Here is a 19,774-nt window from a genome sequence, read left to right on the forward strand (position 1 = left end):
TTTACCTGCTGTAGCTGTGGAAACCAGGTCCGTCAGCCCATCCCCAAACAATACATCACCCTTAAAGGGTAGTACTTCCATATGTTTTTTGGAATCCGCATCACCCGTCCATTGGCGAGTCCATAAGGATCTTCTCGCTGAGATAGACATGGCATTGGCCCTAGAAGCTAGCAATCCAATGTCCCTTTGAGCATCCCTCATAAATAAGACTGTCTTTTATGTGGGCTAGAGTTAAGAATATAGTATCCTTATCCATATTATCAAATTGATCTGTCAGCTCAACTGTCCAAGCTGCAATTGCGCTACACACCCATGCCGACGCAATTGTCGGTCTTAGCACAGCCCCCGTATGAGAATAAATACACTTTAAGGTAGTTTCTTGCCTGCGATCTGCAGGGTCCTTAAGGGCCGCTGTGTCAGGAGACGGTAGCGCCACTTTCTTGGACAAGCGCGTCAGGGCCTTGTCCACAGTGGGGGATGATTCCCAAATCTCCCTGTCCTGCTTAGGGAAGGGGTATGCCATATAAATTCTTTTGGGGATCTGCGGTCTCTTTTCCGGAGTCTCCCAAGCTTTTCCAAAGAAATCATTTAATTCATGAGATGCGGGAAAATTAATAATCTGTTTCTTTCCCTTAAACATGTGTACCCTTGTGTCGGGGACCGAGGGTTCATCCTCAATATGTAACACATCCCTTATTGCCACAATCATACACTGAATGGTTTTAGTCACCCTAGGGTGCAATTTTACTTTGTCGTAGTCGACACTGGAGTCAGAATCCGTGTCGGTAGTAGTGTCTTGTGTTAAGGGACGCTTTTGAGACCCCGACGGGCCCTGTGAGTCGGTCCAATCTGAGGATTGACCCCCTGATGTCCCCCCTAATTCAGCCTTATCAAGCCTTTTATGTAAAGATGCCACACTTGCATTCAACATATGCCACATGTCCATCCAATCCGGAGTCGGCACAACCGACGGGGACACACCACTCATTTGCTCCAACCTTCCGCCTCAGACATGTCGACACACACGTACCGACACCCCCCACACACACAGGGATTAACCTATAAGGGGACAAAACCCCAACCAGGCCCTTAGGAGAGACAGAGAGAGAGTATGCCAGCACACACCAGCGCTTAAAACCACTGGAAAAAATATGACCAGATAGCGCTTTTTTATATATAATATACCAATTCCCACTCACTGCGTCGCTAATGTGCCCCCCTCCTCTTTTTTCCAGCCTGTGAAGTTCAGCAGGGGAGAGACCAGGGAGCCAGCGTTCATGCATGCAGCTTCTGTGGAGAAAATGGCGCTGGTTAGTGCTGAGGATCAAGCCCCGCCCACCCGACGGCGGGCTTCGGTCCCAGTGACTTTTCTATTAAAATGGCGGGGGATCTTAGATTTACTGCCTCCGCAGCCTAATCTATCTGAATTTGCCCTAAAGTGAGGAATATTGCTGCCCAGGGCGCCCCCCCCCCCCTGCGCCCTGCACCCTTCAGTGTGTGTGACTGGGAGCAATGGCGCGCAGCTTACCGCTGCGCGCCTTACCTCATGAAGATCTGATGTCTTCTGCCGCCTAAGATGTCTTCTGCCTTCTCATCCGGCTTCTATCTTCGGCATCTGTGAGGAGGACGGCGGCGCGGCTCCGGGACGAACCCCAGGTGAGACCTGTGTTCCGACTCCCTCTGGAGCTAATGGTGTCCAGTAGCCTTAGAAACAGAGCCCAACTTGACAAGCCAGCTCTGCTTCTCTCTCCTCGGTCCCATGATGCAGGGAGCCTGTTGCCAACAGGACTCCCTGAAAATAAAAAAAACTAACAAAATTATTTTTCAACAGAAAACTCTGGAGAGCTCTCTGCAGTGCACCCATTCTCCTCTGGGCACAAGATCTAACTGAGGTCTGGAGGAGGGGCATAGAGGGAGGAGCCAGTGCACACCCATAGTCAAAGTTCTTTTAGGTGCCCTATCTCCTGCGGAGCCCGTCTATACCCCATGGTCCTTACGGAGTCCCCAGCATCTTCTAGGACGTAAGAGAAACTTAAATGGTTAAAATGCAGAAAAAAAGTTCACCACTGACCGTACACCCAAGTACTGGCCAAACACACATCCGACCTTCCCAACCATGGCCTTCATTCCGAGTTGTTCGCTCGCTAGCTGCTTTTAGCAGCATTGCAAGCGCTAGGCCGCCGCCCTCTGGGAGTGTATCTTAGTTTAGCAGAATAGCAAACGAAAGATTAGCAGAACTGCTACTAAATAATTCCTTGCAGTTTCTGAGTAGCTCCAGACCTACTCCTAGATTGCGATCACCTCAGTCCGTTTAGTTCCTGCTTTGACGTCACAAACACGCCCTGCGTTCGGCCAGCCACTCCCCCTTTTCTCCAGCCACTCCTGCGTTTTTTCCTGGCACGCCTGCGTTTTTTAGCACACTCCCTGAAAACGCCAAGTTGCCACCCAGAAACACCCACTTCCTGTCAATCACACTACGATCACTCGAGCGTTGAAAAAACGTCGCTCGAGCTTGTGTAAATCTCCAAAGTTTTGTGTTAAATTACTAAGCGCATGCGCGCTGCGTACCATGCGGATGCGCATTATCCACCTAATCGCTGCGTTGCGAAAAACGGCAACGAGCGAACAACTTGGAATGACCACCCATATTCCTATGGAGTGATGATAGATACAGTATGACCTAGGATAAAACTTTGATATATTTAGAACTATATGAATAGCTTAAACTGATATATTGGAAAACTTTGGTACATTTGGTGTAATTGGTAGTATGTTGTCTGATTTACCGAAATCACATTCTTTAAAAAGTTTTTTTTAAAAAACCCTATGGTGATAGTTTTAATTGTTGCAAGAGTGAGAAGAGTATCTGAAAGATACTGTTAGCAATAAAATACGGTGTTCTATCAGGTAAGAACTGCTACAGTTCTAAATAGAGGGCAGTACCATTAGGGAAGGGCAAACATTGTTAATAAAAAGAGGATAGTTACCTAGTCTGGAAACTGAATGAACAGGTTGATTGGTTAGGGTGACCGGCAGTCAGGAGACCAACGGTCACAATACTGACGGTGGGATTCCGGCTGTTACATGGCCGGGAGGCTGGGGGGGACAAAGCCCCTTACTAAGTGCATTGCTGCACTCGCCACAGGTTCTATTCACGCTCTATGGGTGTCGTGGACAGCCACGAGTGGGAATAGTCCCTGTTGGTCGGCATGATGGGACCGACCGATGGGATTTTGAGCGGGCGGGATGTAGTGGTTGGTATTGTGACCGGCGGTCGCATAACTACATCCCGAATGAACCACGCATGGAACAAATACAGTATCTTTTGAAGAATTATACAGTTATTCTCTCTTTTGCAACATTTTTAAGTGTCTTAGGTGCATATCATATCAGAATCCGCTTTATTGGCCAGGTGTACACACGTACACTAGGAATTTTTTTGCAGTACAATGCATCGCCAAGCAGCAACATGAAGGGGGAATACATAGCATAAGAAGGGGGAAAACGTAGCATACATTACAAACATTACAAGTATGAGTTCATACTGCACATTGGAACTGTACGATAGACTAGACAAATTATACATGTTAGACTTTTTATATATTGTTCAGCTGGTGGACAGTGGGAAGAAGCTTTTAATGGATCTGTTCGACTTTGCGGAAATAGACCTGTAGCGTCTGCCTGATGGAAGGGGTTTGAACAGTTTGTGACCTGGGTGCTGCATATCTGCCACGATTTTCTCCGCTTGCTTCCTGACCCTTGACTGGTATAATTTCTGGTCGGGAGGGAGGTCAGCCCCAACAATCTTTTCCATCTGTCACTCTCATTGGCAGCTTCATACCAGACTGTGATCGAGGAACATAGGACCGATTCTACGATCGCTGTGTAGAAAATGAGCAACAGCTTCTCCAGGATGTTGAATTTCCTGAGTTGCCTCAGAAAGAACATCCGCTGCTGGGCCTTCTGTACAACAGTGCTTATTTTGGGTCCCCATTTGAGGTCTCTGGACATTTTTGACCCTAGGAATTTGAAGGAGTCGACCCACGAAACCTCGCTGTCAGCTATTACGAGTGGTTGCATGGCACTGGGTTTCCTTCTGAAGTCCACCACCATCTCAACTGTTTTGAGGGAATTTAGGTCTAGGTTGTTCCTGCCGCACCTATGTATATGTATACATATGTATCAGAGGGGTCTATTTACTAAGCTTTGGATGGAGGTAAAGTGTATGGGGATAAAGTACCAGCCAATCAGCTCCTAACAGTCATTTTTCAAACCCAGCCTGTGACATGGCAGTTAGGAGATGATTGGCTGGTAGTTTATCCGTATAATTGTTTCTAGAGGCAGCATATCAATGTAATCCACAACAAAATTGTGCATGAAAAGTTAAAAAATAAACTTCAAATGAAGATTGGGAAATATCATTTAAAACTGCAATTGCAATCTGTAAAATAACGTTAGCTGCAGGGTAGTTGCACCTAACCTGCTGGACTGCATCACCATTATTGACAGTGCCACTGCCTATGATAAAGAAGTGGTTCACAAACTTTGTGCCGTGACACCCTGGAGTGCCTCATGATTCAGGACACTTGCAGGTGTGCCCTGGGTTGGTGGTCCAGGACCAATTAAAATTATTTATGGACAATGGGGGTAATTCTGAGTTGATCGCAGCAGGATCTTTGTTAGCAGTTGGGCAAAACCATGTGCACTGCAGGGGAAGCAGATATAACATGTGCAGAGAGAGTTAGATTTGGGTGTGGTGTGTTCAATCTGCAATCTAAATTGCAGTGTAAAAATAAAGCAGCCAGTATTTACCCTGCACAGAAACAATATAACCCACCCAAATCTAACTTTCTCTGCAAATGTTATATCTGCCCCCCCTGCAGTGCACATGGTTTTGCCCAACTGCTAAAACATTTCCTGCTGCGATCAACTTGGAATTACCCCCAATGTTATAGGCAAAACCAGCGCTGGTGGTTGTGAATCATAAAATATGTGGACCAACAGAAGCAAATCTTTCCCTCACCACAGAATTAAACCTAAGGATGACCTATAAACACAATGCACTTAATTAAATATTTCTTTCTACATTTTTCAATAAGAATCTTTTGGCCTAGGGATGCTGTGAAAGAAATGATGATACTCTAGGGCGCCGTGATTCAAAAAAGTCTGAGAACCACTGATTTAAAGCCTTATTTGACTATGTGAAATGCATTTGACTAGGGGACTAATTTAGTATAGTGTCATTCTTTACCTATTTATATTGGGAACTGCTTTGTTACTAGCTGGTTCTATCTAATTTCCATTTTTTTGAGAATATACATAAATTTAGAGTGACTTTTTAAATGAATGCAAATAACTGACGTTAGTAATTTCCGATTTGCAATGCAAATTTTCCAGGATAACTCACTGAATTCGCCAACTGCACGTACTTTATTTGTTTATCTAATGTACTGAAAGTGTGTTTTTGTTTTGCACTGTAGCTGAGAGGCCAAAATCACTGTGATTTGCTAAAGACCTTTGGATCCTTGTAGCTTTTGTATGCAATATTTAATTTAGATATATTGACATGTAATGCCATAACAAACTACAATATTATGTTACAAATAGCTCTCTGTATGCTATGAGGAACATGTAACTATTTTTAAATACCAGTGCGTAATACTGTAAGTTTGATGGGAAATTAGAAAAAGGGGATTCCACCTCCCAATACCTATAGGCTTGCACATGCCCCATGTGCCTTTTATACACTGCTTTCACTTTCTAGCTTTGTTCTTTGCATTTTGTATTCTTTATTGTTGATGTTACAAAGTTTACTCAATGTAGTGAACACAACAAAACCTAAAAAAAGGAAGTACCTGATACTAGCAGGGCCATTTCTAGACAATTTGGCTCCCAGTACGAACACAAAAAAATGCGCCTCACCCGGCCCCTTAAAATACATCTAAACAATTAACATTTGCTGTAATGCACGCGGCTTTGCTGCAATGGGTGTGGCCATGCAGGAAAAGATTACTTTTCACCGACATAGTGTCCCTTAAACCATATTATGCCCTCACTGTAATGCCCCTGATATCATATTATGCCCCCACTGTAATGCCACAGACACCATATTATGCCCCCACATGCCCCTGTCACCATATTATGCCCCTACTGTAATACCACAGTACCTGTTCGTTGTCAAGGGGTTCTGCTCATTGTCAGGGGATCCCATGGCCACTACCGCCACTCTCTGCAGTCCCCAGGCGCTGTTCGCGCCTGCCTCCAGTTCAAAGTATTGAAAATTAAATTCTCAAAATGGCCTCCACCTCCTCTAGCAATCTTAAAAACTATCTTCTATGAGGCGGCAACAGTGGCGTAACTACCATAGGTGCAGGAGATGCAACTGCTATCCGGCCCGACAGCCAGCAGGGCCCATAGCTCCCCTGCACCCTGGTACGCTGCAGCAAAGTTTAGGTTGCGGAACAGAGACTAGTTTGATGCGCTGCTGACTGTTCTGCTGAGAAGTCTATGGGACGAGGCATGGACGACCAAGCAGGACAGGCAGCAACGCATCAAGCTAGTCCCGATCTCCTCTCTATTGTTTATGGGACCTCGGACGATGTGTGCAGCCACTTGTCCACCCACAGCCGCTCATTCACCGGCCCGCAGCTGCTCGTTCACTGGCCCACCCGCAGCCGCACGTCCATCGGCCCGCCCGCGGCCACTTGTCCACCCTTCCAAATAACCACAAACACGCCGCTGTTTGCCCACCCGCCGCTTCTGCTGTTCGCAGTCTGGTGCGGGACATGAGGTATGGATGGGGGTTTGTGTGGGGGTGGAAGGTATGTCTGGTGTAGGATGTAATGGGTGTTAGCCATGCTGATGTGGACAGTGTGTGTGCTGGCTTTCTGATGAGGGTGAAGGAGAGAGGGGGTGGGTGGCTGCTTTGGGGTATTGGCATGCTCTGTACTGGAAGGTAGGGGATAGTCTGCTGTGTGCACCCTATGCTGTGCCCTTCATATCGTATATAGGTTGGGTATACCTGTCGAGCACAAGGAGCCCTTTGCGGGCTCGCTGCGCTCACCACAATGCCGGCTTGACACACCTCCTGGCCTCCATATATGTGTGTGTATTTATATATGTATGCATATATTTTAAAATATATACATATATATATATGTATGTATAGCTAACACCTCAGTGTACACTCTGCCTGGTGCTGCCATCCATTCCCCTCTCTGCCACCATCCCCGTCGCGCTTGTGGAGTACACGAGGGGCCCTTTCTGAATTTTGCAATGGGGCCCACTATGGTCTAGTTACGCCCCTGGGTGGCAGCCATTTTGGGAAGGACATTTTCAATAGTATTCTAGACAGAATACTCTAACATGCAGTTGCTGTGGCCGTGGCGCCCAGTGCGATCGCATGGCTCGCCCCGGCCCCCCAAAAATGGCACTTGATATTAGATTGCATCTGGTGGCGCATTCTAGTACTTTTTATGTTAGCCCTATCTAAAGGTGCTCCACACTCGTTCGTAAGTATATACAGTATGAGTCAAACTAGGTGCACCTATGTATTTACGTTACATTGAGATGTATGACGTAAATCTATAGGTGCACCTGGTTTAGCTATTTATATGTATACCCAGATTACAGCTGCTGGTATATACCATGAAGAACACATTCTGCAGAGAAATTAATTGTTTAGGACCAATTAAAACTAACACTACTACTATAGGGAAAAGCTGTATTGTTTAAAACATATTGGCAAGCGACAAGCCAATCTCCTCTGGTTTGGCAAACAGCAGCAATATTTTCAATCAAATTATTCAAAGTTTTTTATGTTTTTGCTGCATATGTGATGATAATAAACACCAAATTTATCAAATTTTAAGAATATTTCTATGGCGCACACTTATTACACCAATTTTGCAGAAACTCGTTCAAGTGTCCGCCGTATGTATTCAAATGAAAAGCAGATATTTAATTTCTTATTGGCGCAATATTTGACAATAAGAAACTATACTTACATGGCTTTTATGCAGAGATTGATAAATACGCCTCAATATAGCATACTGTAGCTGGACTCATTGATTATTGTGCAACCCTCCATCTGTCAGTGCCCAGCGATGTGTTCGGTAACTGTTTTATTCTCTTCCTAGGATTCTGATCTGTACAAAGGGCCTGATTCATGTTTGTAAGTAAAGCAAAAATGCAAGCAACTGGGCTAAACCATGTTGTACTGCAGGTGGGGCAGATGTAACATGTGCAGAGAGAGTTAAGATTTGGGTGGAGTGTATTCAAACTGAAATCTGAATTGCAGTGTAAAAATAAAGCTGTCCAGTTTTTGTGAGCTATATGTAAAAGCAGCCAGTATATTCCCTGCAGTCCCGTGATGATGATCCAGAATGTCGGAACATATGTGCATACCTCCCAACATGACCCCCTCCAGGAGGGACAATATGCTCTGCTCCTGGACTTTTCTCTTAATTTATTATTGCCGGCACCTGTTTTGAACAGGTTAATGGATAAGAAAGGTGTTTCAGCACAGGTGATGGCAATCATACAGTACATTCAGAGTGGAGTCCAGGAGCAGAGCATTCTGTCCCTCCTGGAGAGGGTCATATTGGGAGGTATCTATGTGGTAGACAAGTCTGGGTACTTGCATGAGATTGCTGAACAGCTACACATGCTGTAGGTACATACATAAGCATACCTCCCAACATGACCCATTTCAGGAGGGACAAATTGCTCTGTTCCTGGAATTCCGTCTTATTTTATGATTGCCCTCACCTGGGTTTAATTGATTAATTGACAAGAAAGGTGTTCACCACAGGTGATGGCAAGCCTAATCATTTTACCCCTCCTGGAATTGGGCATATTGGGAGGTATGCATAAGTGAAGATACTGGTATCCTTATTCAGGTACGGATTATCTAGCAGTTGTGTATCAGTATATTTTTCCGTAATCTGGAACACTATGTCTAAAAAATATTCTAAATTACAGTGTATGATTTTTATTCCACACCTTTATTATGCCACTTTCACTGGCTGTCATGGTGTTTCTTAGCAAGAAATTTAATTCAAATGTGATTTTCCATTACAATGTGAAAAATAAAAGTGCATTGTAAAAAATAAAGAAAGAAAAAGTGAGTGCTTAACGTTACTTAGACCCATGGTGGTGTGTGGTGAGCAACCTATGAATTATTTTCTGCATTAAAATAGGTGTAATAACAGGGATTTTGCTGTAATTGTAGTGCACAGGAGTTATCGATTGCAGCTATTAAGACCATGGTAATTAAAGTGCGGGAGGCAAAGGATGAACCTTAAATTCAGACAGCGTTTTGCTTTTTCATTGCTTATTTATTTTTTATTTATTATTTAAGTATAAATTCGTTCGTTGATACACTTAGAGCTGCTTACCTGCGTATTGCAGCCGCTGTTATTTTCAAATTTTGTTTCTATTCGTATTTGAAATTTGGGTAGAAAAGAGCACTAGGGGGGGAAATGCATTATGTTAAAACGAAAAATAACACAAACAGTGAGCAATAATATAGTACTTTGTATTGTTATACATAATAGGCCCATTTAGCAGGAAGCTAGTGTGCAACTATACAGAATAGAAGCTTTTGTCAACTACATTTCTTTTCTGTAGAGCTTGATTACACATATAGAAAATAATGGCAAATTTATAAAAACCCGAACAGTGAAGAAATGGTGGAAAGTGTAAATAAACACAGCAAAACATTCCTTGAATCCAATTAAATTGCTTTAACATCTAAACTACAAAGGACTGGATGTTTATAAACCCCACTTGCTTCAATTCAGCTCTTTACAATGCAACTGACTGGAATTGTTTCACTGATACCTTGAAATGCCTTGGTGTAGACTCAAAGGGACATTATACCTGGGTTTTATATTTTAATACATTTTATCAGGGTGTGGATTATTAGACCTACACTAAAAAGGTCTACAGTCAATGGCCCTCATTCCGAGTTGTTCGCTCGCTAGCTGCTTTTAGCAGCAGTGCAAACGCTAGGCCGCCGCCCTCTGGGAGTGTATCTTAGCTTAGCAGAAGTGCGACCGAAAGATTAGCAGAACTGCTCGTAAAAATTTTCATGCAGTTTCTGAGTAGCACCAGACCTACTCCTACCTTGCGATCACTTCAGTCTATTTAGTTCCTGCTTTGACTTCACAAACACGCCCTGCGTTCGGCCAGCCACTCCCCCGTTTCCCCAGGCACGCCTGCGTTTTTACCTGACACGCCTGCGTTTTTTAGCACACTCCCGGAAAACGTCCAGTTACCACCCAGAAACACCCACTTCCTGTCAATCACTCACCGATCAACAGAAAAGCTTTGCTCGACCTTGTGTAAAACTGCATAGTTTTGTGTGAAAGTACTCCGCGCGTGCGTACTGCGGCCTGTACGCATGCGCAGAAATGATGCTTTTTCACCTAATCACCACGCTGCGACCAAAAGCAGCTAGCGATCAACTTGGAATGAGGGCCATTAGGTCTACCACTAATGGCAGACATGCATTAGGTCGATAGGGTCAAAAGGTCAACATAGAATAAGTAGACAGTAGGGAAGGTCGACAGGGTCAAAAGGGTGACATGGAAAAGGGTCGACACAAAAAACGTAGACACTATTTTTTGAGGGGTGTTTTGTTACTTTTCTGCCACAAACAAGCCCCATCAGTGTACCGCGTTCGCTCGCCATGCTTCAGGCAAGGTGCCTCGCTCCACTACAGCTGCGCTCGGCACAGGTTACTATTCCCAATCATAGTCCACGTGGATGGTAAAGTATGAAAAAAATGTAAAATAAAAAAATAAATAAAAAAAACCTGGGTCAACCATGTGTGTGTCGACCATTGTCATGTTGACCTTTTGACCCTGTCAACCTTTTGACCCTGACGACCTGTCTTACTTTTACATGTCGACCTTTTGACCCTGTCTACCTAATGCATGTCTACCATTAGTGGTAGACCTATTGACTGTAGACCTTTTTAGTGTAGAGCTATAGGCCCTCATTCCGAGTTGTTCGCTCGTTCTTTTCCTTCGCATCGGTGCGATTTTCCGCTAATTGCGCATGCGAAATGTTCGCACTGCGGCTGCGCCAAGTAAATTTGCTAAGAAGTTTGGTATTTTACTCACGGCATTACGAGGTTTTTTCTTCGTTCTGCTGATCGTAGTGTGATTGACAGGAAGTGGGTGTTTCTGGGCGGAAACTGGCCGTTTTATGGGAGTGTGTGAAAAAACGCTGCCGTTTCTGGGAAAAACGCGGGAGTGGCTGGAGAAACAGGGGAGTGTCTGGGCGAACGCTGGGTGTGTTTGTGACGTCAAACCAGGAACGACAAGCACTGAACTGATCGCACTGGAAGAGTAAGTCTCGACCTACTCAAAAACTGCAAAGAAAAATCTTTTCGCAATATTGCGAATACTTCGTTCGCAATTCTGCTAAGCTAAGATTCACTCCCAGAGGGCGGCGGCTTAGCGTGTGCACTGCTGCGAAAAGCGGCTAGCGAGCGAACAACTCGGAATGAGGGCCATAGTCCGGATACCATTTTATCATGCACAGTATTTACAGGGCACATAAAGCTTTTCAGAATGACTGTAGAATTATAGAAAAATAAAACTGACCCACAACATTCATCATTGTCGTTATCTAGCTAGTATTGCTATTTTAAATTTCGGACATAAACACAATCGGAAGCACCGAGTTTTAGAACTCAGCACTTGGTAAATAAACCCCTAATCTGATTTTTCGTCTGTCCATTTAGGCAAAAATGGTGAATTAAAAAAGCCCCAAAAAACCTGTGTCTGCAACTGGCACTATACTGGGGGCATTATGTGTATCTGGCACTGTACTAAGGGGCATTATGTGTAACTGGCACTATACTGGGGGCATTATGTGTGTCTGGCACTATACCAGGGGCATTATGTGTACCTGGCACTATACTGGGGGCATTATGTGTATCTGGCACTGTACTAAGGGGCATTATGTGTAACTGGCACTATACTGGGGGCATTATGTGTGTCTGGCACTATACTAGGGGCATTATGTGTACCTGGCACTATACTGGGGGCATTATGTGTATCTGGCACTGTACTGGGGGCATTATGTGTAACTGGCACTATACTGGGGGCATTATGTGTGTCTGGCACTATACTAGGGGCATTATGTGTACCTGGCACTATACTGGGGGCATTATGTGTATCTGGCACTGTACTGGGGGCATTATGTGTATCTGGCACTGTACTAAGGGGCATTATGTGTAACTGGCACTATACTGGGGGCATTATGTGTGTCTGGCACTATACTAGGGGCATTATGTGTACCTGGCACTATACTGGGGGCATTATGTGTATCTGGCACTGTACTAAGGGGCATTATGTGTAACTGGCACTATACTGGGGGCATTATGTGTGTCTGGCACTATACTAGGGGCATTATGTGTACCTGGCACTATACTGGGGGCATTATGTGTATCTGGCACTGTACTGGGGGCATTATGTGTATCTGGCACTATACTGGAACGTTATGTGTATCTGGCACTGTACTGGGGCATTATGTGTATCTGGCACTATACTGGAACCTTATGTGTAACTGGCACTATACTGGGGACATTATGAGTATCTGGCACTATACTGGGGCATTATGTGTATCTGGAACTGTACTGGGGGCATTATGTGTATCTGGCACTATACTGGAACGTTATGTGTAACTGGCACTATACTGGGGCATTATGTGTATCTGGCACTGTACTAAGGGGCATTATGTGTAACTGGCACTATACTGGGGGCATTATGTGTGTCTGGCACTATACTAGGGGCATTATGTGTACCTGGCACTATACTGGGGGCATTATGTGTATCTGGCACTGTACTAAGGGGCATTATGTGTGTCTGGCACTATACTAGGGGCATTATGTGTATCTGGCACTATACTGGGGGCATTATGTGTATCTGGCACTGTACTGGGGGCATTATGTGTATCTGGCACTATACTGGAACGTTATGTGTAACTGGCACTATACTGGGGACATTATGTGTGTCTGGCACTATACTGGGGGCATTATGTGTATCTGGCACTGTACTGGGGCATTATGTGTATCTGGCACTATACTAGAACCTTATGTGTAACTGGCACTATACTGGGGACATTATGAGTATCTGGCACTATACTGGGGCATTATGTGTATCTGGCACTATACTGGAACGTTATGTGTAACTGGCACTATACTGGGGCATTATGTGTATCTGGCACTGTACTGGGGGCATTATGTGTATCTGGCACTATACTGGAACGTTATGTGTAACTGGCACTATACTGGGGACATTATGAGTATCTGGCACTATACTGGGGCATTATGTGTATCTGGAACTGTACTGGGGGCATTATGTGTATCTGGCACTATACTGGAACGTTATGTGTAACTGGCACTATACTGGGGCATTATGTGTATCTGGCACTGTACTAAGGGGCATTATGTGTAACTGGCACTATACTGGGGGCATTATGTGTGTCTGGCACTATACTAGGGGCATTATTTGTACCTGGCACTATACTGGGGGCATTATGTGTATCGGGCACTATACTAAGGGGCATTATGTGTGTCTGGCACTATACTAGGGGCATTATGTGTACCTGGCACTATACTGGGGGCATTATGTGTATCTGGCACTGTACTGGGGGCATTATGTGTATCTGGCACTATACTGGAACGTTATGTGTAACTGGCACTATACTGGGGACATTATGTGTGTCTGGCACTATACTGGGGGCATTATGTGTATCTGGCACTGTACTGGGGCATTATGTGTATCTGGCACTATACTGGAACCTTATGTGTAACTGGCACTATACTGGGGACATTATGAGTATCTGGCACTATACTGGGGCATTATGTGTATCTGGAACTGTACTGGGGGCATTATGTGTATCTGGCACTATACTGGAACGTTATGTGTAACTGGCACTATACTGGGGCATTATGTGTATCTGGCACTACACTGGGTACATTATGTGTAAGGAGCACTACTGTGGGCATTATGTGTAAGGCTGTTAATTGTGTGTGTGTATGTATGTGTAGAGGGGGTGTGATAATACATATATTTATAGTTTGATATCATAATATAAAGTTGCAAGGCAACGCCCACTTTCCCTGGAGCGCGTGAACCTATGGCGCGCACATTGAGGGTTGTAAAATTTCTTGTAGCCCTGGAGCTGGTCCTGCTCACACATTAGGCAAGAATGAATATTGGACATGTTGATAAATGCAGTTGGATGATGACCACCAGGGCCGCCATCTGGGGGTACAGGGTATACCAGGGTGACTGACAGATGGACCCATTTGCCCAGATGATCCCACCCACAAGCTGCATCTGCCTGTGAAGCAGCTCGCAGCAAAGATTATCTTTGCTGGCAGGCCCTCCCCCCTTAAGATTGTGATCAGTGTCTCGTCTCCAGAGTACACAGCAGGGCTGATGTCATATATGGCCGGGGCATGGGGTTTGTGTGCTCTAGGCTGCATCTTGCCTCATCAGTGGGCTTCAGTACCTGCTCCCTCTTCTCTCTGTCCCCAACCCCAGCTAGATCGCTTCCTCTAGGATTAATATGGGAGCACGGGGATTTGCTTGTGCCTGCCCTGCCTCTCACTCAGGGGTTTTCATCCCTCCTCTCTCATACTTGCCTACTCTCCCGCAATGTGAGGGAGACTCCAGATTTTTGGGGAGTCCCCTGCACCCAAAGAAGAGTTGCCAATTCTCCCACATTATAGTGAAGCATGCCGGATGATGAGATTATATCTGGGATTCGCAGCTCCGTAAGAGGGGACGGAGCCAAATGACACAAATTTGTGTCATTTATCTCCGCTTCCTTCCCGTGGAACCTGTGACTAATGGAATTTTTGCCACGAAAGGGGCAGGGCTTTGTTGCATGTACTACTGTTTTGCATGATAACAGGTCTTATACACATGAAGGTTACATCCAGTGCCATAACTAGGGGCGTGCGAACGATGTCTCAAACAGAGCGCAGAGCCCTGAGGCCTGCTCTATCACTGGAATGGCACCCTGCAGCCAGTAATGTGGCCTTTGGATGCTCCAGACATGCACACTGCAGCTTGTGCAGCCTTCCACAGTGTCCTGAGGATGCTACAGACAGTACTGTACTTCCTTGTACTAACCGCACCATGCACTCAGCGTGACATCATGATGTCATTTGGTCAGAGAGCATGGCCGACAGAGGGCGCAGTCCAGTCCTGTTATGCACAGGCCAAACCTACTCAAAGCTTATCTGCAAATCCTTGTTATTAAGGTCTCTGCAGCCTTAGGAAACATATACAATAAAATACGAAAAGCATATATGTGTGTGTTTGATATGTGCTTATAAGTGTGTTGATTCACTCTTTAACCTGTATCTATGCCAAATCCATAAGCTGTTATACATGCATATATAAATACAAACTATCCAGACACTTCATTACAGAATTATATTATGTTCATTTTGGTGATGTGACTTTAGTATGTTCTGATGGAGAGAGAGCTCAGTGCTCTCTTTCCTTTCCTTAACATACGGGCACTAGAACCCCGAGCAGCAGCGGGAGGGGCAAACTCTGACCTGCCTACTGCACATGCGCGGTGTCTTTCTCTCCAGGGGATCTGCACCAGAGTATCCCCAGTCACATAGGCCCCACAGAGACCCCAAACTGACACCACTACCACTATGTAGTATCCAAGATTCTGCAGGAGACACCCAGTTTCTTAGGTAGTCCCCTGTAGCCCCGGAAAAGTGGGCACCCCTCTCACATTCTGCCCACTTCCTAGAGAAGTGGGCAGAACAGGGAGATAAATACAGAGAAACCGCTGTGTCAGTGGAGGGGCCTAAAGATGCAAAAATATGCTAATTGTGTCATTTTATGATGCAATTAGCCCGACTCCAACCCCGTCGCCGCCCACCAACTTCTCCGCTCTGGACATCTCCCAGAGAGATTAATGAAGTTTTTAAGTATGAGTATATAGATCCCGCTGCCACACTAGATGATTACACTCATTTTTATTTGATAATGATAAAGCTACAAAACAAAAAAGAAATATGATATATGAGATCTATACTTACTGTGTATTCTGTGAGTCAGCCGTCAGGAAACCAAAAACAAAAAACATAAGAAATGCATTAGACAGATGTAGATGAAAGTTTTGGCACTAAGTCAGTTACATATTTTGATTATAGTTTATTAATGGCAAAACTCCCACTTCTGGTTGTTCCTTCTCTTTACATCTTTATTCCTACTAATGCAATGGCTCTGCATGTCAGTGCATATTAGTGACACACTGATTGTGAGCTGCAGACTCTTACTAAAGAACTTCCTGTCACCTGACATTTTGGTTCGCCCTGCCCAATCAAGAGTGAAACACAACTCTTTTATTTAGTTATTAAAAAAGAACTAGCTATTTATTTATTAAATCATTTGGATCTCTGTCCTGGACTACTGCAACATGGTGTCAGTAGCCTTTTGTACGAGTGGGTATATACGGTTTTTCACACGTTTCCCCATAGTCGTGTCTGCTCCGCGCTGTCCAACACAGGTCTGGTTTCTACTTTACGAAGGGTCCCCCACCTATGTGCATAACTCAAAAAAATCTCGAGGCCTGGCCAGGAAGATCCTTGACATTGTGCTCTATAGACCCTTATGTCCCATTGCAGTTTTCTTTCTCCGCAAACTGAAACCTTGGTTTATTCACTGATCAGGGTCGTATCTAGAGAGGAGTGGGCCCGTGTGCAGGCTCCGTCTGGGCCCCTCCTCTCTAGCCAGCAGCACTTAGCTCTGGGCAATGCTGTCCCGGAGCCTAGAGCGCATGCGCAGATCTCTGGGAAAATGGTGCAGCGGACATTTTCCCAGTGATTTTAATACTGCACATGCGCGAAACACTGGGAAAATGGCATTGCACCATTTCCCCAGGGATTTTTGCAGTGCCGCTGCTGCGCCGCGGGACTCCGGAGGGTATTAAAATTATTGGGTGCAGGGTGTGCGGCGTGGGCCCCCCTGGATCCCGGGGGCCCGTATGTACTACATGTACTGCACCAATTATAAATACGCCAGTGTCACTGATACTCTTTTGTTCTTCCGTGGGAACATCGTCACTGCTTCAAATTCACTGCCTAAAACTTCTGCTCCTAAACAAATGAGGCAATTTTCTTCCAAAGGCCAATGTGTCCGGGAGCTTTGTTCCCCCCTCTATAGTTAAGTATGCCTACAGTTATATTATTATCATGTTACAGTGGTGATATCTAATATGACTGCTTTTCCTCCACCATATAGCTACAAAATGGCCTTGAAAATTGTTTATAAATGTTGACTGTTGAGCAATTCTAGTGAAAGCCTACTAATTTGTTAGACTGATATAATTATGAAGTTACATGATAATTTTAAATCAAAGTATCTCATTTATCATAATTACAAAAGTAGGACAATATCTTTCTCAATTTTCTTAACATAAGATGGAAATTACAACAGGAAGTGACCTTCACTAAACAAGTCTATGTGGCACGACAAGGACAACACACACCCGAGATTTGATTTATACAAAGTGTATATATTATTTATCAGCTTTAAAACACTTTCAGTTTCTAAAGAAAATGATAATTGAACTTGTAAATAAATCCCTATTATCATTATCAGCTGGGTGACCTTCATGCAAACGTATGTAATGTTGACAGATCATTTTAACTCTATAGGCAATGTAGATTATATTGGCATTGGAATGTATAGCAAATATTACATTACACAGTGTAATGCTTTATAATGTAAATGCGTCGTGAGATACATATGTTAGAATTGTGAATCATTTGGCCTCCTTCCCCTACCTGACAATACTTACATCTAGTTCTCCTATGGCTTCTCTACCTCTATACTATTGCATGTGACCAAGTGACTCTCTGACATCTCCATATGGGTGTTCCATAGGTTCCTGAAGCTCAACATGTCCATAAGAGTTTACCTTCTCATCTCCTACCAGAGTCACTACCATCCCTAGTGTCGTGCCTAGACATTTTAGCTCTGTGTGCAAGAAACAGCATTCCACCCCCCCCCCCCCCCCCCCCCCACACCGGGATGTTTTGAAATTAATTCTACCTCTTCCCCCACCCTCCCCCATCAATCAATGGACTTAATACATTATATTAATATTCTTATTTTATGTTCCAAACTCACCACCCTTAAGCATTGTGACTGGGCAGGTGAGGGAAAGGTAACAGAAGGTCTAACTGGACTGGTGGCAGAGCAGTGCACCTTTTGCACCACAAGCTCATGCTGCGCTGCTGCAGAGTGGACTCAGACTGGATGCCTCCTCGTCCTCCTCCCACTGTCTGCCATCCCAGCCGCCCAAACGCTACGTCTCCTCGTGGTGTTGGGCATTGTTGGAGTCAGCTGAGCTGGGAGAGACGTCATCATGTCTCTCCCGAGTCCCTGGCTGGAGACACTGCAAGGACGCCACTATCCTTTATTTTTCATGGAGTCACAAGGGGTTCTCAGGGGCAGATTTATTAAGCCTGGTGAAGTGATAAAGTGGAAGGTGATAACGCACCAGCCAGCCAGCTCCTAACTGTCATTTTTCAAACCCAACCTGTAACACAGAAGTTAGAAGCTGATTGGCTGGGGCTTTATCACCTTCCACTTTATCACTTCACCAGGCTTAATAAATCTGCCCCTCAATGCCTTATAAGAAGCAGAATGAACGAAACAAGAATATAGTGACTTACATTACAAGACATCGCAGGACATGGACATGATTAAGAAACATACCTGCATCAGCGGATATGATACTCAAATAAGCAGCAGGACGGCAAACCCAAGGGTTGGGTGCCACTGTAGGAAGTAGATGATGGCACAGTCATTTGCACAGTGCCTTTGGGATCATTGATCGGTGTTGGGTCCTGTTCTATTTTGTATTAATGATCTTGCAGAAGATCTAGGAAGTCAGATCTCCATACATGCAAAGGCTCTAAGCTTACTAAGGTTATTATCATAGACTGATGAAAAGGATCAAAGAAAAAATGTAAAGTAATGTATTTAGGCCGGGGATAATATTTGTGCTGTCTATATATTCAAATGGAAAGTAATACATGAGAACGGAGATGGAAAAGGACTATTCTCTAGGACAGTAGTTCTCAAACAGTACCCCGGGGTGCCTCGGGGTACTTTCAGGGGATGCCTCGGGTACTTGCTGGGATGCCCTGGATTGGTGGTTCAGGACCAATTCAAATTATTTACGGTCAATGTACTATAATAGACAAAACCAGTGCTTGTGACTTTCAATCATAAAATATGTGGACAAACTGAAGTGAATCCTGTAACTCATCACATAACTGCACCGAGGGATGACATACTGTATAAACACAATTTCCTAAATTTTATATTTTTTTCTGAATTTCTCATTAAGAAACTGATGTTTGGTGCATTGTGCATGCACAGGACCCGTACTGAGCAAGTGCAATATGGATCTTACGATGTCGCTTTCAAAGCGGCTGCAGGCGTCAAATGATTGACAGTCTGCAGCCATTTGGGAGTGGGGAGGGGGCAGCGATGTTCTCCGTTCAACCATGGGCGTCGCCTCCGTTTTGTGGCAGCGCCAAGACCATTGTCTCCATCTTCTGTGATTTCCTGGCTTCAGAGATGAAGCTGTGGCCGGTCCCCATAGCCTCATGTTCAGAGATTTCATAGCATATTCATATTATAAGTTGTAGGGTTAAATTGTAACCACAAACTGAAAAACAGCAGAAGTCAATGGTGATGAATAG

General features: G+C 44.6%; 1 protein-coding gene across 1 annotated transcript in view; it reads right to left on the bottom strand.

The window, feature by feature from the left end:
* Nucleotides 1-19,774, bottom strand: part of LOC134966196 (cytoplasmic phosphatidylinositol transfer protein 1-like) — a 264,862-nt gene that overhangs the window by 22,614 nt on the left and 222,474 nt on the right. Inside the window, exons 4-5 of the mRNA XM_063942761.1 lie at nt 16,094-16,101; nt 9,399-9,470 (exon numbers count right to left, since the gene is read on the bottom strand). Coding sequence (XP_063798831.1) covers nt 9,399-9,470; nt 16,094-16,101 — 80 coding nt within the window. The remainder of the gene's footprint in view (nt 1-9,398; nt 9,471-16,093; nt 16,102-19,774) is intronic.

Source organism: Pseudophryne corroboree, chromosome 10, assembly GCF_028390025.1.
Source record: "Pseudophryne corroboree isolate aPseCor3 chromosome 10, aPseCor3.hap2, whole genome shotgun sequence".
In the NCBI taxonomy this organism is placed as follows: Eukaryota; Metazoa; Chordata; class Amphibia; order Anura; family Myobatrachidae; genus Pseudophryne; species Pseudophryne corroboree.